At 39.2% G+C, this 27,089-nt stretch overlaps 4 protein-coding genes across 4 annotated transcripts; 2 read left to right on the forward strand and 2 right to left on the reverse strand.

The window, feature by feature from the left end:
• Window positions 1–1,629: 1,629 nt before the first annotated feature.
• Window positions 1,630–4,983, forward strand: C922_00439 (hypothetical protein; the record flags this gene model as incomplete). Its single annotated transcript, XM_008816055.1, has 7 exons — window positions 1,630–1,839; window positions 2,114–3,640; window positions 3,832–4,039; window positions 4,230–4,291; window positions 4,415–4,518; window positions 4,623–4,713; window positions 4,894–4,983. The coding sequence occupies 7 exons, from the start codon at window positions 1,630–1,632 to the stop codon at window positions 4,981–4,983; spliced, it is 2,292 nt and encodes a 763-aa protein (XP_008814277.1).
• Window positions 4,984–5,471: 488 nt separating this feature from the next.
• C922_00440 (26S protease regulatory subunit S10B like B) lies at window positions 5,472–6,653 on the reverse strand (the record flags this gene model as incomplete). Its single annotated transcript, XM_008816056.1, has 1 exon — window positions 5,472–6,653. One exon carries the CDS (start codon window positions 6,651–6,653, stop codon window positions 5,472–5,474), a length of 1,182 nt encoding a protein of 393 aa, XP_008814278.1.
• Window positions 6,654–9,889: 3,236 nt separating this feature from the next.
• C922_00441 (hypothetical protein) lies at window positions 9,890–22,276 on the forward strand (the record flags this gene model as incomplete). Its single annotated transcript, XM_008816057.1, has 2 exons — window positions 9,890–12,904; window positions 13,106–22,276. 2 exons carry the CDS (start codon window positions 9,890–9,892, stop codon window positions 22,274–22,276), a joined length of 12,186 nt encoding a protein of 4,061 aa, XP_008814279.1.
• Window positions 22,277–23,378: 1,102 nt separating this feature from the next.
• C922_00442 (V-type H+-transporting ATPase 54 kDa subunit) lies at window positions 23,379–25,329 on the reverse strand (the record flags this gene model as incomplete). Its single annotated transcript, XM_008816058.1, has 3 exons — window positions 23,379–23,790; window positions 24,049–24,947; window positions 25,267–25,329. 3 exons carry the CDS (start codon window positions 25,327–25,329, stop codon window positions 23,379–23,381), a joined length of 1,374 nt encoding a protein of 457 aa, XP_008814280.1.
• Between the last annotated feature and the right edge of the window lie 1,760 nt (window positions 25,330–27,089).

Here is a 27,089-nt window from a genome sequence, read left to right on the forward strand (position 1 = left end):
AAAAAAAAAGAGAGATTGATTGACTGATTGATTGCAAATGGTACTCATTTAAACCATTTTTAAGTAACCATTTAAGCTTCTTTAAAAAGGAATGTGCATACGCGTGAATCACAACTTTTTAAACGTGACGACTTCTAGGGACGAACCTGGGAACATAAAAGAATAAGCGAACATGCGAAGTGGCAAGCGTGTAAAAAGCCCGATACATAAAGAAATAATTGAACAATCAAGTGAAAGAAATGCTTAAATAAAATGCCAAAATCAAACGCTTAAATAAAATGCCGAAATGAAACGCTTAAAAAATTCCGAAATCAAACGCTCAAAAAATGCCGAAACAAAACGCTTAAAAAAATGCGTAACATTCAAGGATAGCCTCTTTAATGGTGTGTTATACTTTTTAAACGTATTTTCCTTCTTTCAATTTTTGTTTTTTTTTACGAATTAACAAGGTCCCACACAAAAATCTGTTCAGTTTAGAAAAGTCAAAATGCGCGCAGCTAAGAATAAAACAAGACAACGTATATGCAAAACAGTTAAACATGTGCACATAGCATTATTTCGCACATGCGGCGAAATGCTTCCCGCACCACTGCGATAAGCAACTTCGCACGCTTGTAATTTTGCACTTCAGAAAAATTGAATTTGCATATATCCAATTTACCAACTCATGGAGACTCGCAAAATATGCATGTAGCATATGACTTTTTTATCGGCCAATTGGAGAATGAAGGAAGCTATTTACTTGTGCGCATTTGCGATAATGGAAACTGTTGGGAGTCGCCATGGTAAGTGTACACCTTTTTAGTGCTCCCCATATTTTACCTTGCGCGGTTCTCTTGTGCCAAAGCAAAAGATGTGCATAGAGTCATACACGCAGTGAGGAAGCACCGCCCCCAAATTGGTAAATATTTTTAAAGACATCACATGTGATATAAAGACACATTTGGGCGTATTTCTTACATTTTTTGTGAAACTACACACCCTGTTATGAAAAAAAAAGAATTGTTTCGCAACTAGGTCACACGTTAAACACTTCCACAGCAACAAATGCAGCTGTTGTACATCCCTCATCCTCATGTCGTAAAATTAACATACCATGTTTGACTTGCACAGACTCCATTACAGCTTTGAAAGGTATACAAAGGCAGAAAATTGGGTCGACATTCCAGGAAGAGAACTTTTTTTCTCCTGATAAAATTAGTGAATAACAATGCTCGATATGACCGCTAAAAATGTACAACACGGACGTAATCACATTTCATGATATAATTAGGATCTGTTACTTTCTATATGTACTCCCTTTTTCGGTTCACTTTGCCGTTATTTTATTTCTCTTAAATTTTTTTTTTCCTTGTTGACAATTTGAATTGGTACGGTTAGTGCTTTTAAAACAGTGAATCTTTTATCTGGGTATATCTCCGTGAATAACTTTCCCTTTGAGCTCCTTAACACGCCATATGTTTATGCCTGAGCAGGCTGACACAAGTTCATGATATGCAGGGCTGTTGGCATTTGTGTACACGTCGTCACCGCGCCGCAACATCGCGGAAATCTCACACCATTTATCCCTATCGACCCCTTCACAAGAGTGGGCTGAACTCACCACACGCAAACGACAAATGACACACAATGCATCACTTAATTTGCCTTAAGTTTCCAACTCGCCATCATTTCAAAAGCGTAATATTCCATCAGCATATTTCCAAAAGGAAAATTTCCGACACGTGTGAAAGTAAAATAATCACACTTACCAAAAGTAAAGAGTATGACCATTTTAAAATTTACAGGAGTAACATTTACAATGGCTTGTATGAGAATCAAATTTTACAAGGAGTCAAAGTTAGTATTTTCATGGCGAAAAAGCAAATAAAGAAATGTCCACAGTTGTATTATATAGTTCGCTCCGTTTTATGTGGTCTACAAAAATGACACTACAATGTTTGCGATATGTCCCGTTTTTTGTGCATTCGGGCTGCCTTTCTGCTCCTATGGAGACATGTCCCTACATAGATAAAAGTATAAATCGGGTGTGCAATTGTGTCCTTGCTAGTATTATACCTACCGATTTGCACACGTGTTCCCACGCACATATGAACGTTTTTCCGCATAACAGGTACACAGAGTCGACCCTGAGGGGTACGGAGAGATAGCGATATACTCAGCAAGGCAACACTTGCTGTTTTTCTTAAAATTCTTTTTATTGATTCCAGACGAGCAAGTCAATTTAAAAGTTCTGGACATAAATAAGAAGAAAAAAAAAACAACCTTCCAAGTGCTCTGCAAAACGAGAAAGAGCAAATACGAAATTGTGCCCCGGTGTGAATACTTTTCCAAATGTGGGGGGTGTATATATCAACATATCGACTACAAATTTGAACGGAAATTAAAAAAAAACCTCTTGACTAGTTTGTGTGAAAAGTATAACATAAATGTGTTAGCTAGTGGAAAAGATTACCTACAAAATGATCACTACTTCTGTGAAGAGGGGCAAGCGGATGAGGAAGACCTGCTCGAGATTTCCCAAATAAAGAGGGAGTATACGTCTACCGACTTGGAAGAAGAAGACAACGCAGGTGAAACGAATAGCAAAAGTGGCAGTAGCACCAGTCGGGAACGCACCCCTGATCAAGCAAGCTGCATACCCAGTCACGAAAGAAGCGGCAAACATGGGGACATCCCTAAGGCTAAACGTGCGAACTTCGCAAAGATGTACGACTTTTTATTTTCAAACGATTACCATTACAGAAATAAATCCTCCATCAACTTATCCGTGACTGACAATTTATCAATCGGCTTCTACAAAAAGCACAGCTACGAAATTTGCGACGTAAACAAATGTCACATTCACGATGAGCATATACAAAATGTGTATGAACAAATTAAAAAGGAAATATTAGACAATTTTAAAAAAAATTATATTTACGTATTTAACAAAATAAATAACAGTGGCTACCTAAAAGGTGTAGACATCAAACTGAGCAAGAACATCTCTGAGCAGCAGATTTTAGTGAGCTTTATTGGCTTTTCGCTAAATGAAAAGGCAAAAAAAGCCCTCACAAAAATTTCCCACAACTTAGGCTCCAAAAATACATCCATTAAAGGCATCATATACAACGTCGAAACGAATAAATTAAAACAAAACAGAAATGAAGTCACTTTATACGGCCAAAACTGCATTTATCATTCCTTTGGGGGGTATACCTATAAATTAGGAGCCAACACCTTTTTCCAGCCAAATCAGCACTTAAACGAATGCATCGTTCAGATCATTCTTAAATTAGTCAAGAGTTACAAAATAAATGCCAAACAATCTTGCGTGTATGACCTTTTCTGTGGGATTGGTTTTTATTCTCTCCCTCTTTCTGACCTATTCAGCCAAGTTATCTGTGTAGATTACTCCATAGATAATATAAAAAGCTTAGAAGAAAACGTAAAAATGAATAACGTCAAAAACGTAAAATGCTTCAATTTGAATTTGTTTAACCTGCACAGTTTGAGGCAAATCAATCTTCACATCAGGAGGTACATTGTCAATTTGGTCAAAGAGAAAAATTATGACGTGTATTACCTCTTGAAGGAGAAGCTTCATTCCACGTACGTCTCAGCAGACAGTGAAGGGGCCCTTGTGGAGAACGTGCAAGTTAGAACAGGATGGGGGGGAAAGCCTGTAGCTTTGTTCGAGGCTGTGTTCGAGGCTGTGTTCAAGGCTGTGTATGTGTGTCTGCCTCTTAGTATACGTCCCCCCCTTCTTTGTCGTTTCTGCGTGTTCATAAAAAAAAAAAATGCCATCCATTTCGCTCATGTCACATTTCTTTCCTATCTCACACTCAGGTTCACTCCCCTTATAGCAGCTTGCCAAGTTTCATTTATGCACATTTAAACGAATGGCCCTCCAAAGAGGCGAACGGGAATGTCTGCAACAGTTTTTCCAAAAATGATCACACATATTATGATGACCATGTTTTGCAAAATGCACAGGATGGAAAATTTCCGACGGTGGATTCGAACAAAGTAGACGAAGTTTCCCACTCATCTAGAGGTAAATAAAAAAAAAAAAAAAAAAAAAAAAAAAAAAAAAAAAAAAAAAAAAAAAACAGGAAAACGAATGGGAAAAGCGATTCATGCTAGAGCGAATGGGGATGGCGTCGATGGGGGCAGCAAATGAGATATACTTCACGCCTACAATTATTCCACCTCCCTTCTTTTAATACTTTTACTTTCCCTCGCAGAATTTGTCATTCCAGTCCCCGACTTGGTGATCATTAACCCTCCGCGGAAGGGATGCGAAAAAGTAAGAAAAAAAAAAGGGGGCACAGAAGGATGCAGCAAAGCAGCGTAACGAGTTGGCCAACCCGTTACCGCAGCAACTGCGCAACGCGAACATGTTTCCACTTTTCCCTTGCGCACATGACAGGTGTTCAGAAGATGGCTACGGGGGCTCTGCTGTCGATACATCATCTACATATCATGCAATGCGAACAGCCAGTTTCGGGACATCAACCATTTGACCAACTTGGGGTAGGCGAATTATTCGTTTCGCAGTAGCACACAAGCCGTTTCACATATTGTTTTACTTCATCCTTTTTTTACCCTTTTTTTTATGCGCACGTTTCATCGCTCAGCTACATGGTCAAGGAAATCATTCCACTGGATACGTTCCCACGAACTCCGCATTTCGAGACAGTTGCTTTGTTAGAGTTCGATTTTAATCGAGTAAGGAAAAAGAAAAAAAAAAAGAAGGCCTTATCTTAACCGAGTTGTATGGCTGACGCGCAATTATGTACCTTCCGATTAACATATGCATATGATTGTGCCTACCTAATCGCGTGTGTTGCATACTCATCATCACACGTAGACTAAACACATTTGAAAATTTTTTTTTTCTTTTTTTAGACAGTAGACAATGAACAAAGGCAGATAATGGAATTTGAACTGAACGAAATGAAAAGCAATAGAAAAAAAAAAAGTAAAAAAAAAAGGTAAAATTTTTCAATTTTTTAAAACTGTCCTTATACGTGTCTGCATGTTATATCTGTAACATATATGCACAAGGGTATACGTATACATACGCAAGAACATACATTAACTGAAGTTTGGGGGAAACAAAGAATTGTTTAATTGATTCATAAAATGAAAGTATTTGTCGATCGTTATAAAAAGAAAAAAAAAAAGGAATAACATATGGCGAATTGGTACAGGAACTTATGCAGGAAGGTTTTGTGGGGCATACATACAGCGTTTTATTATTATTATTTTTTCTTTTTTTTTTTCCTCTTTCCCTCCGTTTTGAAAATTTTTTTGTGCATGTAAATACTCCCGACTTGGCAACAAGGTGTAACTGCAGCGCCGTGTTGAAATTACTCCGTTACAATTTTGTCACCATTTGGTGCCACACATTACAAGCTTCTGTAACTTCGTTTATCTTTCCCGCTTGCCCCACGTATCAACCTTTCCCCACGGCGGACATGCACCTAAATCTTTTCGTACTCTATTTTACCCTCCAACTTCTTGGCTTCATTAATCTTTCGAGCGGCCTTGTAAAAGTCCTCCTCAATGACGTAATCGCGCATAGCCCGGATCGCAAACATGCCTGCTTCTGTACAGACATTTCTGAGGTCGGCTCCATTGAAGCCGTCACACAATCTGCAAACCGATTCGTAGTCTATATCCCCCAGTTTGGTCATTTTATTGGCGTGAATTTTTAAAATTTCAATTCTCGCAGTTTCGTTCGGTAGTGGAATTTCAATTTTTCTATCTAATCTACCAGGTCTAATTAACGCTGGGTCTAGCACATATGGTCTGTTCGTAGCCATAATAATTTTGACATTTCCTAATTCTTCAAAACCGTCTAAATGATTTAGTAACTCCATGAGCGTTCTTTGAATTTCTCTGTCTGCAGAGGTACCCTGAGAAAATCTTCTACCTCCTATGGCATCAATTTCGTCCATAAAAATGATACACGGTTGGTGTTCTTTTGCATAGCTGAACATTTCTCTAATAATTCTTGCACTTTCACCGATATACTTATCTACAATAGCTGAGACTACTATTCTCATAAAATTACAGTTAATATTGGACGCCATAGCCCTCGCTAGTAGCGTTTTCCCTGTACCTGGTGGACCGTACAGGAGCACCCCTTTGGGCGTTTTAATTCCTACCCTCTTAAATAGAAAGGGGTTAAGTATTGGTAACTCCACCACTTCCCTCATTTGTCTTATTTGTTCACTTAATCCTCCTATTTGATTGTAGTTCACTTTATTTTTGCTATTTTCGCTTTTGTCTATATCACTAATCATGTTGAATACTAATGGGTCTACTTCACATGGCAATCTTTTCATAACTGTCAGTGTAGTCATATCTAATGATACCCTCGTGCCTATTGTTAATTTCGCTTTATCTATTTTGGACTTGCATCCTACCACATATCTAGGCCCACTTGATGCCTTCACGATAAATTTGTCATTTTCTAACTGCTTTAGCACTTGGCCTATTATTTGTCCTACACTTTGCAGTGCCTTCAAGTTATCTTCAGTCTTTTCGTATATTTTATTTTGCTCTTTTATATCTAATCTGAGATTCTTCACTTGGCTTTCAATTTCCCTGTGCTCTATCACTTTCTTTACGTACAGTTTGATGCTTTCTTTGTTATCCATTCTGACTGCGGGGCTAGGGGAGCGGTAACAGCAGGACGGTGTGTAAAATGTACAATGGCCTCTTTTGGCGGGTTCTGAGACGACCAGTGAGCAAATGCCTTGGAGCATGCCCCCAAACCACGCAACTTTCGTACAACATGCGATGGTGCAAATTAGTTGGTATAAATGGCTACTGAAGGTATACAAACTGATGCGAAACGTGGGGCGCATACGTGTAAGTAATGGTTCCGCTCTAACCTCATAACTTCATCGATTGTTTCTCCTCTTTCACGTTTGTGTGCCTCCTTATTGTATAAAGGCGAAAAGGTGGTGTGTCTGTGTGTGAGGGGAATTCTTGCGCAGGGGGGTTCTTTTGCTACGTGGCGGTAACGTCTATGCAATTGTAAATGCGCTTTCGTTATGGAGACCTCATTCGTTTCTCCCTATGGCTTCTCTTCCCCTTGGCCTCTTCTTTTATGCCTTGCTAATCCTTACTCCTTATTTTTGGTTCTCATCTTCTTTTCCACTTTTTTTCTTTTTTTTGCTATGGCTTTACTGTTTCTCAAATTCGTTGAAGGATGAGAAAAAACAAAAAAAAAAAACAAAAGTTCACCGATTAAATGATTACAAACAATTACATAAGATCACATATGCATACTTATACATAGATATACGTACGGGTTCACCCATTTACATACATTCGTATGTGTTAACTTATTCTGCTATATTTCTGTGGCCGAACGGAAAAGGTCACAAATGTTAACTCATTTAAAAGAATACTACAAAATAAAATGCTTTCAAAAAAATTGAAGTACAATTTGGCACTGACATAAATTTCATTTAAAAAGGAATGTTGCTATTTTTTTTTTTTATCATTTAAACACCAATTGAACGTTTCACCTATTAACGTTTTTATTTTACTTTATTTTACCTTATTTTACTTTATTTTACTTTATTTTATTTTGTTTTACTTTATTTTATTTTGTTTTATTTTATTATTTTTTTTAATTCGCTATGCGCACACACTCAATTGTGCATACTAGCATACATATATGCATATATGTACATTTTGCGCATGAAAGAAATTACCCCCCTAACAAGTGTTTAACACTTACGGTACTTAATGGGGCGTGGAACATTTTTAATAACACCCAAGTGAATTATTTTTCTTCAAAGTGCCATTTGTGGCAGGTACTTATTTCACACTTTGGGGATTCTCAATTTTTTTTTCTTCTTCAGTTATTACTATGACAATGTAGCGTATATGCGCCTGCCCCCCGAATTTTTCTATTTTACCTAAAATGTGATTTTGTCTATGCCTAGGTGTCACTGAGAAACGAAAGAGTGCGTGGAGTGGGAAGAATGCCCACTTATCTACAGAAAAGGGTTAAACGCACAATGGGAAATGCTAAATAGGAAATACCAACTGGGAAATATCAAATGGGAAATGCCAAATGGGAAACGGGGTCAACATGTTGCACTCACTAATAAAAGCCATTAACTATCTAGCCACCCAACTGACAAAATGGCCGCTATTTTTCCCGCGCAGATTGGCTGCAAATCGTACTCCACAGCTGCCTATAGTTCGAAAAAGAAAAAACTATATGTACATAGACTTGGGACGAGAAATTTTTTCTTTTTTGAAAATTTCAGCACCTTAAAATGTGGCTCCTACGCGGCAAAAAAAAACAAGGTGCCACTTTAGGCGATACCCAACAGCTAAGCAGGGCACTCGTATATAGGTGCATATATTTCCCCCATTTTTGCCCCTATTTATGCAATTACCCTTTCTTCCACGCATGTACACATGCGCAGCGCGCGCCTCCGCCGCATGACGCGGAAACTTTCAGGGGAACTCGATAAATGTGCAGTCACGTATGACAATCTGAAATACACATCCTCTCAAAGTGCACACCCACAAAGGCATGTTCTCCAAATGGTACAACGTCAGTTTATCTTATTTTCAACGAACAGGATATTTTTTAACCATTTGCAGCACAGTGAATTCAGCACATTTCCACATTTGTTCTTTTTCCCTTTTCCCGCTTGTACCATACTGGAAAGGCGTTTAACAAATAGGAATAACGACATTTTATGACTCGCACTGGCGTACAGTGTCATAGCTGCAGTTATACATTGTCTTTGTGTTAACTAGCAGTAGGTATGCTTAGGGGAGTTAAAATGGCCGTTTGGTTTTTCCATTTTTTTTTTTCTTTTTCCTGCATAACGCTTGATAAGTGGATGTTTTACAAGTGGCTAGTTCGATTTTTTTTTTTTGTCGACATTTTAAAAACCTCCCATTATATTGTACAAAATATAGATAGTCCTCGTTACAAAACGTGATTTGTGTGCACTCCACATAACCTTAGAAATTTTTTTTTTTTGCATATTTTGCAAATTATGTACACTTGGTACAGGACTCGATAGCACGTTTAGCACTTCCATCTCTGTCACTTAATGTTGGGAGTTTTCTATATTTCGGGAAGCAAAGCAAAGATGTTTGAATGAATAAGCAATTTACAATTCAGGAAAGAAACCCTTGTCCTTTTCTTTTTACCGGAACAATTTGCTGACATTCATTTATTTATTTTTTTTTTTCTTTTCCATTCTTCACACTTTTCTGTTATGAAGCCGTTGTTCGTTAGCGTGCCTTTCGCGTAGCTATCCATCCTACAAGTAGTGCACAAATTGGTGACGATTCAATTGTAACACGACTATGTAGAGGGAAAGGGGCGGACTCGCAGAATAAATGAGACACCCCCCGATTTTGTACACCACTAAAATGGATACACATGTGTATACGCACATTTGTGGACAAATTTATGGACACATTTATGGGCAAACTTATATGAGTATACATAGTACCAAATCCGTCAGGGTTATGTACCCCCCGGTGTGCATATGCTCAAATGTGTAAGCTTAAACTGGCAGTTGTAGACACGCATAGATGTAGGGAAAGCTCTCCTGTGAGTTCTCCCCGCTCCATCTCACCAAATGTGTTCCACGTTTAATCCAAAGAAATAGAAATAAGTAGACACATCCAAAATAGCAAGAGCAGGAATCTTTATTGGGGGGGGGAGGGTTCACCAAAATGTGTATGTATAGTGCTCCATCTTGGCAGCAGAATAATCCATTTCTCCTCTTCCTTTACACATATCTGCTATTAAGCATAGTTTGACGGCCACCGGAAATATGAAGTTAATGTGCCTTGGGTTTACCTCTTGTATCTTCCATATCGGCAAAACAACGTCAAAAAAATGATAGGAAAGCTGCTTAGCACATTCGTCATTATGGGCATAGTCAGATGCACTAATTTGTGCTCTCAAAATGATCCAAGGGAAGTACAAAGTCTGTTGGACAGAGATTCATTCAGCATAGAAATCCAAAATAGGGAGGAATGCTCCCTTAAATATGACACGATGAAGACGCATTTCAGGCACGTTTACTTAGTTCAGTGTGTTGGGCATGCCAAAAGTCTACGACTAAATTTCGTGGGCGAGTCAAAAAAGAGGGGTGCACATCACAGCGGAGATGCGATTAAAAAAGGAGGAGCACAACAAAGCGAAGAACCAAACCAGCAGTGCAGTGCGGGAAGAAGAAATCAAGTCGCCTTCTTCAATGAGCGGGGGAAAAAAATAACTAGCCATAACATAATCTTCAAGCTTGAAAAAAACAGAAAAGTAATTTACAAAGTTTGCCAAATGCAGGACTCACCCCAATGCACCATCATTTATGTCATCATTTCGTTCAAGTTTGATGTCATGGGCCTGAGAGAATTGCTCCTTAGTAATTTTACTACAGACGAAAAGGAAGGAGCCAAATTAAACATGCTGCACCCAGACAATGTAAAAGTGGGGAATATAAATGAATACCTCCTTCAGCACTTCCTCCTCGATAGCAAAAAAGTGACCCAGTTTTACGAAATTAGCATTAACGTGACGAATGACGGTCATCCATTGTATCTGTACGCTTCATCCCACACCTCCAACTTTGTCTACCTTCATAGAAATGTGCGGAATCTGTTGAAGGAGGAAAACTATCGATACGAAACCTACTTCTATAAATTTAGATGTGCGGATACCTTCCAACTATTTGCAGCCACTAGCAACACGAACAAGGCGAACTTCTTCATGTACAGACTGGGCATTACGTGCAGCGGAGGTAGTGAAGGTAGCGAAGTTCACCAGGTTAGCGGCGGTGGCAGAAGCGACTTCAGTACCTTCTTCGATCTAAGCGTTGCGAATCCCACGTTTATTATGCCTCCATTTCGCATGGACGAATTCAAGTATGATGTGTTCACCCCTGGTAACAACTTCTGGCTTCGCATTAACTCTGCAGATGTGTGTCACCCCCCCAGTAATATCTACCTAAATGACAAAAGAGTGATCACTGAGTACAATCTGGTAACGTTAAATGAGCACATGGACGAACTGTTCTATGACGACTGCATAGAGGAGTGGCAACTGCTGCAGAAAAGGAGTCCTATTCAGCAGGATGAAAACTGCTCCGACGTGAAAAAGAGACAAGATTATTTGATCTTCGGAAATCTGCACGACGAGGACGCATCAAACTGCCCAAAGAAATGCAAAACTGACCTGTTTGGCGAAAGGATACACCTGGAAAACTCTTCCTGGAAAAATATCTTCTCATCAAAGAGGAAAATAAAATTTCGCAACCATCAAGAAATAAACAAAGTTATATTCCCCACGAAAAGTGTCTTCATACTCAAGTATACGAGCGAACCGCAGAAGAAACACGCCAATGTTGGAGCTAACACGATACGCGATAAAGCGGAGGTGCTATACTACTTTTTTTACATACACAGAATTCCAACCAATATTATAGCCAACAGTTTCGAATTTATAGCCTTCTTAAAAAATGCAAAATGTGCCCCAAACAATATTTGCCACCTGGAAAACGATAGACAACCATCCTACATCCAAGTTGTATTTAAAAAAAAAAAAAATAAACATTTGAGTTACTTAAGCACAAACCTGCTACTAACCCAGAGGAATGCAAACTGGAGTCACCACTTTGACCAAAGGGACAACCTCAAATTACTCATAAACAATGAAAATATATCCGACCATATAAAGTACCCAATAAACGAAATAGGCAACAGGGAGGAAAGAATTAACATAAAAATAGTCGACCAAAATGATAACATTGTTTACAATACCGATTTGATTATTATAAGGAAAAATGTATTTTATAAATTTGCCTTACAATTTCTTTGTTACTTTTCCTATGCGTATATTATTCTCTGTTTCTGTCTGCAGACAGCAACAGTTTTAACATCCATTCAATTTGTGCAACTATTGACACTTTTGAATATAAAGTATGACGCCTTTCCCCCCCTGTATAATTACTTCCTAAAAAAATTGCATCTACTTTCTTTCATTTCGCACTTCTTCGATGTTAAGGTGTACAGGAAGAGTCTGGCCAATCATTTTGCATCTAATGCGCAACTGCTGAGGTGGAACTCAGCTACAGGTCCGAATACCACAAATGGAGATCATAACTCGGGGGGTGGCCACAACACAAAGGAAAACCATTTTGTGCTGTCTCAAAAAAGGCATTACTATGGGGGAAAATTATATCACGAAAGAGATACTGATAGGGGGCACCTCCACGGGGACGCAAAGAAGATCACGGAGAGCAGCATCAAAGGTGAGAACCTCCAAAAGGATAACCATTACGGCAAGGAAAAAGAAACCCTAATGAATGAGGCACCCTCGGAGGAACTTCCCCTGCACAGTAAAAGCAAAAAAGATGCAGTTGCAATAAAAAAAAAATACCTTAAAAAGGAGTCAATGACTAACCAGCGCAATCAAAAAGGGGAAGATGAAATTATTCTTCTGCATACTTTAGTTAGCACCCTTCTGAACATCATCATCATTCTTCTTTTGTTGACATTCCTCCATTTCGTATATGCCAAATATATACCAAGGAAAATCATAGCAGAAATGACTCCTATTCCATTTCTCCCTCTTCGTAATTTTGCCCCCCTCATATATGACCTATTTTTATTCCCTGTCATTTTTATCACATCTAATATAGTACTTCATGACAGTGCCTATTACGTGAGGGTTTATTTTCTCAATATAGACATTTGTGTGCTTAAATTTGTGAGCATAGTGTTTCTCTTTTGTTATGTCCTGTCTTATGTCATCTTTTCTTTGCATGTTGTCCTATCTGTGAAGAGGAGCAGCGCGTATAGTTGTTATTTGCAAAGATTCATTCCGCTCTCTATTAGTAGAATTCGTGGTATTGTAACAAAGCCACTCCCCTTTCAATTTCTTTTTAATGGTCCCACTGGGATATATCTACCATCACGCCTTACACTTCTTAGCAGTGCAGTACGGGGGAAATCACACCCCACTTATGCTCTCACAAACCAGCACGTGACTGGGACAAGGCAAATGCACAAAGAAGAAGTACACCCATTTTTCTTTTCTCTATCCCCCCGTGAGCCTAGCGAAGCCAAAAGTTACCTCACGAGGAATGCCTCTTTGAAACGAATTATTCGCAATTACGTAGAAAGACGGAGGGGGAAAGATAAACGAATCGGTTTGTTGCATCACCAACCTTTGCTACAAGACATAGCATTATCAGTGCCCACCGGAAGGGATACCCCAAAAAAAGGGTCAACCGAAGACATTTCTAGTAAAAGGCATTTTCCCGAGAAAGGAAAATCGCCAGGTGGTATCACCATACCGAGTGACGATCAAAAAGGTGATACCTGTGATGATAATAACGATGGTGATCGTGGTGATAGCTCCCCTGCGAGGGACACCAGGAATAACCCCATTCAGAAAAGAAACCTAGCTAAAGTTCTTAAGAATGCGTTTTGCATACTCGATCGGCACATTACAGAGCATCAATTGGGAGCCCCCCCATTTGACAGCGACAGTTCTTACCCAGCTAGCGAAAAATACCAAGCGCAGTTTTCAGCATTGAGAGAAAATGAACCCCTTAGTATGGATATTAATAAATACATTTGTAAATTTCTTCGGGTGAAAAATCACGAACATGGTGTGTACCATCAAATCGGAGCATCTACACAGATTAAGATTCATCATAAGGGGGAAGATAAAAGATGCAGCCAGGTGACTTTAACAGAGAATTTCCCAACCGTGGGCTTAACGGAGTGCATAAGAAGATTGCACCATTTTAATGCACTCTCCAATCGATGCAAATATAAAATATCCTATGCTGAGGCGGTGAAGCAGGACGTATGGAGCAACAAGCTTCTCCGCGTGACGATCAGCCGGGCATCCCTAAACAGTAGCATCAACAGCAACAACAGCAGCAACGAGGCCAGTGAGAGGGACTCCAATTTGCATTTGCTAACCCACCAGGAGGACACACACATTGGGTACCTCTACGACAAAGTGTCCCTTTTTAAGAAAACCTTCTTTGTCAAAAAGGCTGTGAAACTTAAAGATATATACTTTCTACTCTCTCAGAAAAGAGAAATACAACTTTTTGTAAATAACGAGCAAGTTTGTGATGACGCTCTGAGGATTTACTCACTTGTTACAAATAATTGGTCCAACGAAAACGCTTCTCATTTCCTCTGCGTACGATTAATAACGGCCATCTGCGTAGCAACTGTGAATCTTTTAATTCGGAAAGATGTCCGCTTCGCCTTCTTCTCATTATCTCTCTTTTTCTTCGCCCTATTTGTATACAATTTTTCTTCAATTTTGAAGCGATGGGCCGGAGCGGACTCGTGGGAACCACTTGGGGAGTACGATAAGGGGGAGACATGTGAAGACAAAAGGAAAGCCACAGAATCTTTCACCCACGGTGGAAAATTGTCTAGTGGGAAGCTTCACCTACGAATCGACAACGATGATGAGAAGGATGGTGAGAAGGATGGTGAGAAGGATGATGAGAAGGATGATGAGAAGGATGATCAGAACGATCATCAGAACGATCATCAGAACGATGTTGATAATGCCAAACGTGATCTGTCACGTTTTAAATGCACCCAACAGGACAGATACAATGAATGGATGAAGAAAGATATGCTAACTTACCAAACGATATACCCTGAATTAGTGCTAAGTGCGATTCTTTTTTTCCTTCTCCTTTCCAATATGTTCCCTCGAGAGGGGGAGCACTCCGAATTGTTCAGCCTTCTCTTGTCCCTGTTAACCACTTTTCTTTGTGTAAACCCCCGGAAAGTAAAAAATGCCTTCCAAAAAATAATAGCACATGCTAAATATTGTGTAGCGTCGAAATGCCATTCTGCTTATCTTAAAATATATGCAATGTACTTCCTCTATGCTGTAGAACAATCGTGTGATTACTTCATAAGATGGATAGTTACCATTTATTGTAAGAATAAATATTGTGGCTCACCAACCGGAAGGAATACCATAAGGAAGACAATCTACGCAAATATCTGCTCATATTTTCGTCACAAAATTCTTCCTAACTGCAATGGAGTGACTTTTAAAAATCTCAGAGTAGACAAAATACAAATTCATCATCAAGAAAAAGACATTGGTTATAAACATGAAACCTTAACGTTATACGATAATTGCAAAAGCGTTTTTAATTCTGAGTTGCGAAAAAATTTGTACGTCATTGGCAAAATGGACCTCACTAAATTCCACAAGGAGGGACTATCCAATGTGCCCCTCTACAGACATAATGATGGGAGGAAAAATCGAAACTACTACATATGCTCCATCGAAGTCGTGGATCAGCAAAATCGTTATTCCAGAAAATCCCTATCGTTGTACATAAAAAGGAAAGATACCAAGAGGAAGAAAATCCTCCTACACTGCAGCAGAAAGGGCGACCTTCTCTGGAGTAGCAAAATTATGCGGGAGAGGAATCCCCCCTTGGACTCCATTCCAACATATGGCAAATTGCCAAGCGGGGGGAAGCCTTCCAATGGGGGGAATATGGACATTGCTACCAATAAGGCGACGGACTCTCACACCGATAACACGGCTGACACCGCTAAGACGGCTGACTTCGCCAACACGGCTGACTGCGCTAAGACGGATAACTCGGCTAGGAGGGCTAACTGGGCTAACACGGCTAGCAGCGAGAAATTCAACTTTGCGCGCCAAACAGGCGAACGCATTAAGGCCGACCAGTACTCCTACACAGTGCTCGGAAAAGATGGACTAACCATCAGAAGCCTCTTCATTAAGCCAAACAGGACGTACAAAATACAACCCGTGTTTAAGGAAAAGTACCTGAAATGTGAGCACTCAGGACATGGGAAAAAATCAAAGTCTCCAAATTTGAGCCTCGATAATTTTGCACAGTTCGCCAATTTCTACCCACGAGATCGCTTTGATAGGGAAACATTTCCTAAATGTCACAAAAATTGGAATTCCCATATTAGATGCGCGAAGTGGGAGGAATTGGCAAACGAAGGGGATGTCTATTCTTCTAGTGATTCCCAACCAAGTGGTGAAGATACCTACAGAAAGGGGAACAGCACGGCAGACCTTAGCAGAGCTTCATACATACGCCCGAGAAACAGGGGAAGAAAATATAAGGACGACCAAAGCTTCCGACAATTTCACGTCACGTGCGAGGACATAGGAACGCTAATCGTCTCGCACGACATGAATTATGTAGACACATTTGAGGACATAAAAGTGGAGAATGAATATGGAGAGTCATTTTGTCTAAATTCGATTCGGAATTGCATTACTTTCATAAAAAAAAAAAAAATTATTATTTTGAGTCACCCCTGTTTTTATAAAAATGAAACATATTATGTTTTTCTCAGAGGTGGTCAAAAGTGCCTTTCCGATTATTTAACCGAAGGAATTCACGTGCAGAGTTCCCCCAATGGGGAAATCATTTTAAACTCGTTTAGGCAAAATAACAAAAGGAATTCTTCCCAAACCGGAAATCACCAAATAGACACAGACATAACGGATGGAGAAGACGAAAAATGTGCCTACCGAAGTAGAATACTCCTCGACGATCACATCGATATGTACAAAATAAGTGAGCGTAAAGAAAAAAAAAAATTTTTTTTTGTTAAAGTGAATAAAAAGAGTAACACTTTCTACGCGCAGAGTTATGTCAGAAGAAAATGTAAAAATGCGCTGGACTTAGCATTTATGAAACAATTTTTCTCTAGGGAGTATTATGACCTCCAAGAACAAGAACCCATAAATGACTTCCTCGAGGAAATAAATCATGCAGATTTTGTCCCCATTCAGCTGTTATATAAGCTGAAGACAAGCCTCGATGTTTCTGCTGCCAAAAATTTGCAGAATTACTTTATCGAGTGCTTAAATGAGTCTCCAATTTTGTGCAAAGGGGATGACAAAAATGGAGATGTAGCCGATGTTGCCCATGTGCCTGATGTCCCTTACGAACTGTTGACCACATCTGAGGGGGGGGCCACAACGGGGAAGAAAAAAACATATTGGGGAAGTTCAACTGAGAAATGCTTCGAGAAAAATAAAAACTGCCTTTCCTTTTGGAGGAAATCCCCCCTTTTCAGCGCCACAGGGGGTAGTACCACTAGAGGTGGCATGAGAAGTCCATCAAACCATCTCGCAAGTGGGACACCCCAGAATGGGCAGCCTAAAAATCACGAGGGAACAATTCATACACAAGCTGGCCACGCACACCAAAACCGAAACCACAGCTGGAAGGAAAACCTCCTACACATGTGCAGAAAACACCTCATCCGAAGCAAAAAAAGGGAAGGAGAAATTCTTTACAGATATGCCGCAAACTATAAAGATCTCATAAAGACATATGTTACACACATTAAAATTTACGAAAGTAAGTACAATTATGTGAAGCATAATAAAGGCAACATAAAGGTGCTAGCGAATATTCTACTGGACTTATTAAGCTTTCCTTACGTACTAGACGTGTTTCAAAGGTACAACATTGTAGACAAAAGAGAAGGGGAGAACTCTCATCATTACGGAAACAACATCAGCTTTAATATTTACGATGTGTATGAGAAGTGCTCATTAAATAAGAAACATACAGTTCGAAAAATTGTGAACTACTTGGAAGAACTCGCAGCGTATAAAATAATGTACATTATTACATTCTATAAGGACAAACTGAAGTATCTCCAGTTGTTGGACAAGATGAGCGTCGACCAGAGCGTTTGCGAGCTTCAGAGAAACATCGATCGGATGTTTTACCACAGATTTAGCTTCTCTAGGTGCGGGAGGGGAAAGACGCGGGCTCGACACGGCTGCCCCGCGAGCAGTAGAGGCGCAAGCAGCAGCCACGATAGTAGTAGCGACCGAAACTGCAGCCGAAACTGCAGCGGAAGCCGCAGCCCAGCGACAAACGATAAACCGAAGCAGGGAAAAGGGGACACTCTCGGGGACCCACCAAATCAAAGGAATCACGAAAAGACACTCCACGAAGTCGTACTAGAAAGGTACATAAAACGGAGAAAATCCTTTGCCTGCAAATTTTACGAAATAAAAAGGAGCATACGCGAAATTGCAAAAAAATATAGGCAGGAGGAACATGGGACAAAGGAAATCCTTTTTTATTTCCCATTTTTTATTCACAAAAAAGAAATAATAAAAATGAAAAAAAATGTAGAACAACAAATATACGAATGGAATGCTTGTCTTGCGAATTTTTTTTCCAATTTTTTAAATCATTCTTTAACGAAGACTCATATATGCCAATATAACTTGCGAATATTAAACAGACACATCGTAAATAGCATAAAACATTCCATGTTTGGCAAGCATAAGAATGCTAAGCTTCATTTCGCCAATTTTAATTTTGTGCATGTTGTTATTTCCTTTCCATTTCTTAACCCACAAAAGGCCCTGTTATTTCCACACACCTTTTTCTACATGAAATATTCACCATATAAACCAATTTTTGTTCTCTGCAATCAGGATGATATTGGCAGCTTGTTAGGGGAGGACGGTGGAAAGGTTCACCGGGAGCAAGCAGACTCGCCCAAGTGGGACGAATCATCATATGGGGGTAGATCACCAGAAGGAGAGAACCCATCAGAAGTGACAAGCACATTGGGGGGATTAAACTCACTGGAGGAAGACGAATTAACGGGGATGGAAAGCCAAGACTGCGAACGAAAAAAGACACGCCGCGAAAAAAGTATACGGTGCAATGCCCCGCGCGGGAAAAAAAATGCACTCCCCGAAGAAACAAACATATGTCGCGAAAAAGAAAAATCAAAAAAGCAACTACTACTTCCATGTTATCTAGAAATTGTGAATGACAATCTGCTTATATACCTTTTTGATAACTATGATAATAAGCTATGCTGGAGGGTAGAGCGGGGGAATTACTCCCTGGAGACACGGGAAATGACAGATAGAGAGGGAGAAAGAGAAGCAAGGTATGCGACGGGAGAGAGGAAGAGACGGGGAAGATGCACAGGAAGGATCAATGGCAAAACCGTTGCGCCAACATCACATCTATCTGAAGGGGGATACTCAAACTGCGGCACATCAGATAACGAGCAAAAAGAAGTTGTATACACAGTCATTAGTAGCGACGAAAATGACGACACGTCAATTTCATCGCTTATCAAGAAGAAGAAAAAAATTATGCCAAAGTACACACCATTAGAACACAAAAATGAGAGCATTCAAATGAGGGGGAACTACCTAACAGATGAAAAAAACTGCTTTGTAAAATGTGTGCGTCTGTTCTCGAACTGCTTCAGTAACTTAAAGGACAGTTTGGGGAGAAACCTTTGCCTCTTCTTTGCATGTTACGAGGGGGAGAAGAAGAACAGACTGTACAATGGCAATTCGGATTACATCAAACTGATAGTAAAACTTAACCCGGCTGCCATCCCGCAGTTAACGAGCTCCCTAACCATAAATGACCATGCGTGGGGGAAGCTAACGGAAAGGAATAAGCTTCTAATTCGCGAAAGGATTGAAGAGGTTTGTCTGGAGGTCGCGCAAGTGTTTCCGCCCGGGGGAGGGGACCCACCGGAAATAGATCCCAATGTAGCTGGAGCTGACGAAATGCTCACCCGCACCACAGAGGATCAACGCGGCTACTCCAAGTCCCCAAGTCAAGGCATCAAAGTGGAAGAATTTGCCCAGCGTGAAGGAGTTCACTCCCAAGATGGGACGCTAAACGGAGAGACCCTCTTGAGCATCACACACGTAAGCGAAAAAGAGTTTCCCCACGAGGAATGGCACGAACTAAATCTATTTACATTCAGCTTCTACAAAAATAAATTATCAGAGCTGATAACAAATTATACCGAATCGATCGGAGTGGAGGCAAGCAATTCGCGTGAGAACCGCGCAAACCCATACCACGACGTACGTTTAGACATAATCGAAAAGAGAAACTCAATAAATGAGACGTGGAGGTATGATCAAGTCAGCGAAGAAGGGGAAAAGGAATATGACGGAAGGAAAGAAGAGCAAAGGAACATTTCTTACCTCCTAAAAGGCATAGAAAGAATGAGAAGCACGACATTTAAAAAAAAAGAATTTATGGAAGATTCAGCAAAAAGTACACACAAAGAATTAATATTTTACGACAAAAATCAGGAGCTATTTTGTAAATACGTAGGAGATATGAAAAATAAATTTTACAATGGACATGGAAAATTGTATGACAAATTTAACAGCTTAATTTATGATGGACAATGGCTCAATTCACAAAAACACGGAAAGGGGAAATTACTATTCAAGCATTTTAACATTTGGTATTTGTATGAAGGACAATTCTCAAATGACGAAATTGTAGACAAAGGAATAATCTCCCTGATCGATAAGGAATATGTAAAGAGGATACAATCCGATAAAATTAATAAACTGTGTCCCCTGCTCATTAAAGTAAATTTCGGAAAATATAAATGGCATAAAACTATTAACGGGGATATGGAACAAAACCCACAAATTGAAAAAGAACTCATCAGACAGATAGAAAAAACAGTCATGCAAAATTACAGCCCTAATAATAATGTAGATTTCTGGCCAAAAGAAATTACAGATATTTACTTCCCCTACTTGAAGAAATGGAATATCTACTCCTTCTACTGCTCATGCAACATAGAAAATATCAAAGCCAAGAAGGAAATCTTCGAGTCCAATGAAAACAATTTTAAGAATTTAATGGGATATCCTTCCTTCGAGCTTCGCAAAGGGAAGAACGATCTCGATTCGAAGGAGCCGCTAGGAGACGACGAGGAGCAGGCAGACAGTGAGGGGACTCCAGGGCAGGATTATCCCAAGCAGCCGTGCAGAGAGGCCGAACCAAGAGGTAACTCCCCCAAGCAACCAGTTCCAAACCGTCACTCGGAGGAACACATTGTGTACAAGCGAGACAAGACGAACGTCCTGCACGAGGAATTTTTCGAGTACATGAAAAAAACAAACGAGCAGAAGCTGTACTATCCCCTACTGAGCAAAACGGTTGGATTGGCGAAAATCATCTACGCGGACAAGAGTGAGTACATCGGGCCGATCAATAACAGGGGGCAGCCAAACACCAACGAGCAATTTCCCCAGGCCATTTTTAACAACAACGATTTCTTTTACGAAGGAGAAATGAAAAATTTTCTGCCGCATGGATATGGTATATTCAAAAATAAAAACGATAGGAAAAATACCTACTTGGGATTTTGGAAAAATGGACACAGAGAAGGAAATGGAAGTCTCCATTTGAGAAACAAAAAATATATAGTTCAGGCAAACTTTACAAAAGATAAGCTGCATAGTAACGTTAACATATTCATAAGGGATGAAAAGATATGCAAAATGTACATATCAAGTGTAAGCACAAATAGTAAGAAAATAAAAATATTTTTCCGAAATGGCTACATTTTTTATGGCCACTTTTCAGAAAATTATGAGCGAAATGGGATAGGCATCCTCATAGACAGCAACAACAAAATTTTATATCATGGGTATTACAAAAATGACGTGATCGATAAATTCTGCTACATCCTACGACATAAGGATAACACTATATATTGTGGGAACCTCTATCAAGGGAATAAAAAAGGGTTTGGGAAATTATATTACGAAGAAAAATTACACTTCGATGACGAAAATGAATTCAATTTAAGTTTATCTAATGCCAAAATTTTAGAAAGAAAATTGGAGTCATACGATGGTATTGATATCAATTCAGATATCCCCTTAAATTTTCCTCTCGATTCGAACCATGTTATTTATGTTGGCTATTGGGATGAAAATAAGTTTTCTCATTTCGGCTCATGTAATTTGAGGAATGGCATTTATAAAGGGGACATAAAGGATTCCAAAAAAGATGGCTTCGGAATCTACATATACAAGAATAAAAAATCTTATAAAAATAAAAACAGATACGTTCTGTCCTATTTTAAGAAAGACAAAATCAAGACCATGGGGAAATACTACAGTGAATATGACAAACTGAAAGTACACTCTTTTCAAAAAGAACAAATTAAACACAAAAAATCAGCTTACGACAAATGCTTTACTAAGGGAAAAATCAAATATGATGTCTTAAAAACTGACAAACTGTACATAAATCAGGAGATCGACTATTATATTACCATTCCTCTTGCCGACACGCTGTCAGCTATTATGGACGAGGTTTTCGATAAATCCACGAGCTTTGTCCATTACTTGTATCGCCCCTTTCGATTCGATTTGAATTATTTCTTGAAGAAGTGACCCCCAGAGAGAATGGCCACACGGTATGATATCTTCATGTCCGCTATGCAACCGAGCCACTTCTTCCCCCTTTTTTTTTTTTTTTTTGCTTTATTTTGTCCCTTCAATGTTATAAGCACGTCTTTGTCATATCCAGCCCCATCGCGGCAAGCAGTTTGTTCTTCATCAGCTCCGTCCTCATCTGCACATTGGCAACTCCAGAAAAATTGCTCAAAAGGCAAATATTCGCATTTTTTTTTTTAATGGACATCATAAGTGCCACATAAGCATGTGTCTCTTTTTTTTTTTGTCATTGTCATACTCCAGTTGGACATTAATACATCACATAAAAAAAAAAAAAAAAGAGACGTCGTTTTGGTTTCTCTTAAGAAAACCCGTTCGTGCGTAGGTGAGTGCCAATTTGGGTACACAACTCGTTACGCGTCCATTTCGTTAATTTTTTCAAATTTAAAATGACCCGTTTTAAAAAAATGGCAACAATGGTTACCAAGGTGGGGAATTCAAAATGGGCTGAAGCAAATGTGGGTTAAGGGAAAAATGGAAAAAATAGGAAAAATGGGAAAAATCGAAAAAATGGAAAAAGTGCAAAATATCCGAAAAGTGGGGAATATAAAAAAATAAAAAGAATGATTCGCAAAGGAAGGCCACGTAAAAATGGAACAAGTGATGTGGGAACATTTGACGTGAATCCCTAACTTCGCGTCCTTCATTTAATTCTTTTACAGACGCGCCAATTGGCATTTTACATTGCGGGAAAAAAAATCGGCATATGACATGCTATTTTTAAAAAAATACATAAAAAAAAAGGGGAAAAAAGTGGGTTAAAAAAAAAAAAAGGGGTAACTTCTTAAGGCTGGTTGGCTAGCTAGCTATGTACCTCTGGGGCAGAGAAATTTGCTAATTTTTCCTTCTACGGAAATGCATCTGTGTACGAAAACATCCGGGCGTATGCACAGGTCTACACTTCAAGCCGCTGTAAGCACCCGCGCGTATGAACAGGTTTACACTCCTGCGCATGTTCGCACCCCTTCGCACACAATTGTACATTCCATTGAGGGCACCAATTTGTACGTTGCTCCGCCCCCAATTCTACACCTTTCCTTCACTTGGTATTCGATATGCTTTGCCAGTTGTTCAACATAATTTTCTGTGCACAAAGAAGAGCTTCCCTCACAATATCTCTGTCCTTCGTTGCAATTAAAATCATGACGTTTTCCTTTATTCTAAATTTTTGACAAATTTTCTTCCCATTCGGGTAGAGCCTCGCGAATTCGCCAATGTCAAAACAGGCTACTGCCACAGTCACTCCGTCTACTTCCTCCTTCAGTTCCATGGAGTCACTCTTCTGTGCTAAATTATGTGCGTAGCTTTTTATTATGTCTGCTAATTGTTGTATAGCTTTAAATTCATCTCTTTCGAACTGCATGACATTTTCGAGCCAAAATTTTTCGGTGTGCAAAACGGACCATTTTAGCTTTCCCTTTGAAAGTTCGTGGCAGTATCTCTCGAAGTTGCTGCAAAAAGGGGGAGGCGACAGGGATGAGGGACATAGAAGCGGGTTCATATTTACAACAGCGACTTTGTTATTTTTGTGTCTAGACTGTGGCTCGCGTTGCACGTCACCGAAGGCCACTCGACTGGGTATAAAATTCGCATAACGCGGGCCATAGGTCTACCCGTTTGGTCACAAATGTTCACGCCCCTATGCTGATGCGCATTCCGCAGACACAAAAGCGCATACGTGGGGAGCACAAACTGAGGGGACAACCCACCTGTAATTCTTCACGCGCTGGTCCAACTTGTGCAGAAGCTGAACTATAGTGTCATAAATGTCGTTATCTCTCCACTTATCATACTGTAGCACAGTCAAGGTCTGAATTATATTATTGTCGACAATAATTTCGAAGCAATCGTCCATGTGCATTATATTTTTAATAATGTTGAGTGAAACTCGCAATATCTTTTCCACTCGGCATTTTTTAAATAAATTAATTACAACAGAAATTATGTTATTTTTATATAATTTTTTAATAAAGTTATCCTTAAATGTAAGTAGCCAAACGCAGAAAACAGATTTGTATTGCTTATTGGCATTATTATTACTTAAGTCTAAATTTTTATTAATTATTGTCAGAAATTGCTCCAGCTCGTATATATCCTGCCTATAGTCATCTATTTTCAATATGTTTATATATATGTCCATTTTCCCTTCCTCTGATACGTTAAGAAAATCAATTTTTAAAATAAAGTCTTTAATCTCCGTCTCTGTGAAGTAATTATTATTACTGTTGTAGCAAAAGCTACCCGACAAAAGGAAAGAACTCTTGTCTGCTATGTACGTGTCATTATGCGTACACAATTTCATGAAGTACGAGTAGACACTTTTGTCATTTAATATGCTTAAAATGTAGCTATAAGAACTTCCATCATTTCTTATAATTTCATAAAATATGGTTAATACGTACTGAATTAAATGAACATTAAAATCTGTTTGCAAGCAATTAAACAATACTGTCACAACTGTGTTATTTTCCTTAAAATAATCGAACTTTTCTTTTTTGTTAAATGCGTGAAATTTTTTTAACAACTCTACATCCTCTGAGGACAAAATGTTTATCTCTTCATATTTGTCGTAACATGGCATCTTATTTAGGATGGAATCGTGTAGTATCTGCACAGGTAGCGGGGGTGGTGGTGCAGCAGTGACGAAGTAGGCTCACGCGCGTTGCATGGATGGACGCATATGTCCCCTTGCAAAGTGTTCGGTCGGGATTCCTCGCTATGTCCATCCTTTTGTTCCTATCCGCGTTGCATCAGAAACTCTCGTGCGGACTTCATAGCCGCCGTAGGTCAGCTTCTGCGCAAGCTGCTACACATCGGTTTAGGCTCACATGTCGGTAAAACAACAGGCACGCTCGTCCCTGCGTACACGCGGCGGACAGCGGTATACAAACATCGCCATGCTCCTTTGCGTCCACGCCTCTCCTTACCTGGCTCTTCTGCTCCGATTCCACAATTTTGGAAATCACACTAATTCCACTATCATTTGCCATGGTTTCTATATTTAAAATATATCACTAAAAAAAAAAAGCAAAAAAACAAAATCTTAAAGACGAAAAGGAGGCTGATCAAATTATAACTTTGTAAAAATATCAAACTTCACATGTGCTATGTTTGAAATTTTAAACAAGGGGAAAAATTATATTCCCTAAAATTTCACAAACATTCATATTCTGTTTGCATAAACGAGGAAAGCATACATAAACGTAGCTAGGAATGTAAGTATGTATGCACGATGTATATGCAAACGCCTCTCTTCTGATTATCTTCCTTAATTACGCAGTTTCGCATTCGAAAAATAAAAGCAGAGTTCACTATCTACCTCGTCGGGAAAAATAAAATATAAAATAAAAAAGTGTATGTACAGGGTCGCCGGTCATCCTCGTATGGTGCTTAGCCGCGAACGCATCGGCATGCATATGCGCGCGGATGCGTAACTTATGTCATGGCTGCGCATGCATACGTCCGTATGGGGACAAATGTATACCTGAAAAATGATGTATCCCCGCGTGAACGGTTTAGGCATGTGAACAGTTTAGGCAGGTGAACGGCACAAACGCGCGAGCAGGCATGCCTAGGCTAAACATACAAGCATTAGTCGACCTGGCAAGCAATAGGACATTTGCGCAGGAATGCCAATCAGATATAGGTGTGTACCAACTAAATCACACCCGGCACAAGATAGCCTGTGCGCATTACTCAATGAACTTTTTTATGCTTACACGTGTATATGTACTGTTGGATAAGAACACAAAAAGTACTAATAAAAATGCCCAAAGCCTCTTAACATTTTTTAAAAACGGGTTAGTTCATGGCTTTCGAGTGAAAGTGAACAGTTCCTCGTAAAAAAATTCACTCGAGTGTAAAATCGTTTTCAGCCATTTTACCATTTACCATTTCACCGCTCCACTATTTACCACCCCACCCTACGTGGGAGATACGTCATCGCAATGCTGTAACGTATGCAAATTCTGTCTCAAATGCATGCAGATTTATTTATGTCCATAATTGCCACTCGGGGACATAAATCGATATCATTCATTTTATCTGAGCAAAAGTCGCGTGAGAATGTCAAAGGAGGGAACAAAAAAAAATGTCAGATGAAAATGAGTATAGCCAAGTAAAACCCAACAGGGAATCGAATAGACCGGACGCACATCCATATAATATACATTGTATACATATTGAGGGGAAATGTTTGTCCAGGAAAAGCCGCTTAAACGCACAATTGTCGCATTTTTCTGTCACTATGTGGATCACCTATGGCAAAAATCTGTGTACACATCCCCTCCGGAACTTCAACGGGCGAACATAGAGACCGTCAAACAAGGAAAAAAGGAAAGCAGCATAGTAATAAAGTAAAATTTATTCACAACGGAATAGAAAAATTACATTCGTGAGAAAAACCTTTTTTATCAATCTTTTATCCTTTTAATTAAAAAAATTGTTTTTTATTTGTTAAAAAAAAAAAAGAAATTAAAACAAAATAAAATGTTCTTATAACATAATCTACAATTTGAATGGGAAATGCAAAAAAAAAAAAAGCGAAAATGTATAACCAGAAACAAATTTTAAATGCGGGTTAATTTAATGTCCTTGTCGTTTCTTTTTTTCTTTAAAAGTAACAAAAAAAAAAAAAAAAGGGAGATATACATTTATAAGCACACAATGACTGATTTGTGTGCAAAATAATATGATACACAAATTACATAATCTCCAAAGCAGCGTCCTTTGGGGGAAAGGGGTGTTTTTC

Source organism: Plasmodium inui (assembly GCF_000524495.1).
Source record: "Plasmodium inui San Antonio 1 unplaced genomic scaffold supercont1.2, whole genome shotgun sequence".
Lineage (NCBI taxonomy): Eukaryota > Apicomplexa > Aconoidasida > Haemosporida > Plasmodiidae > Plasmodium > Plasmodium inui.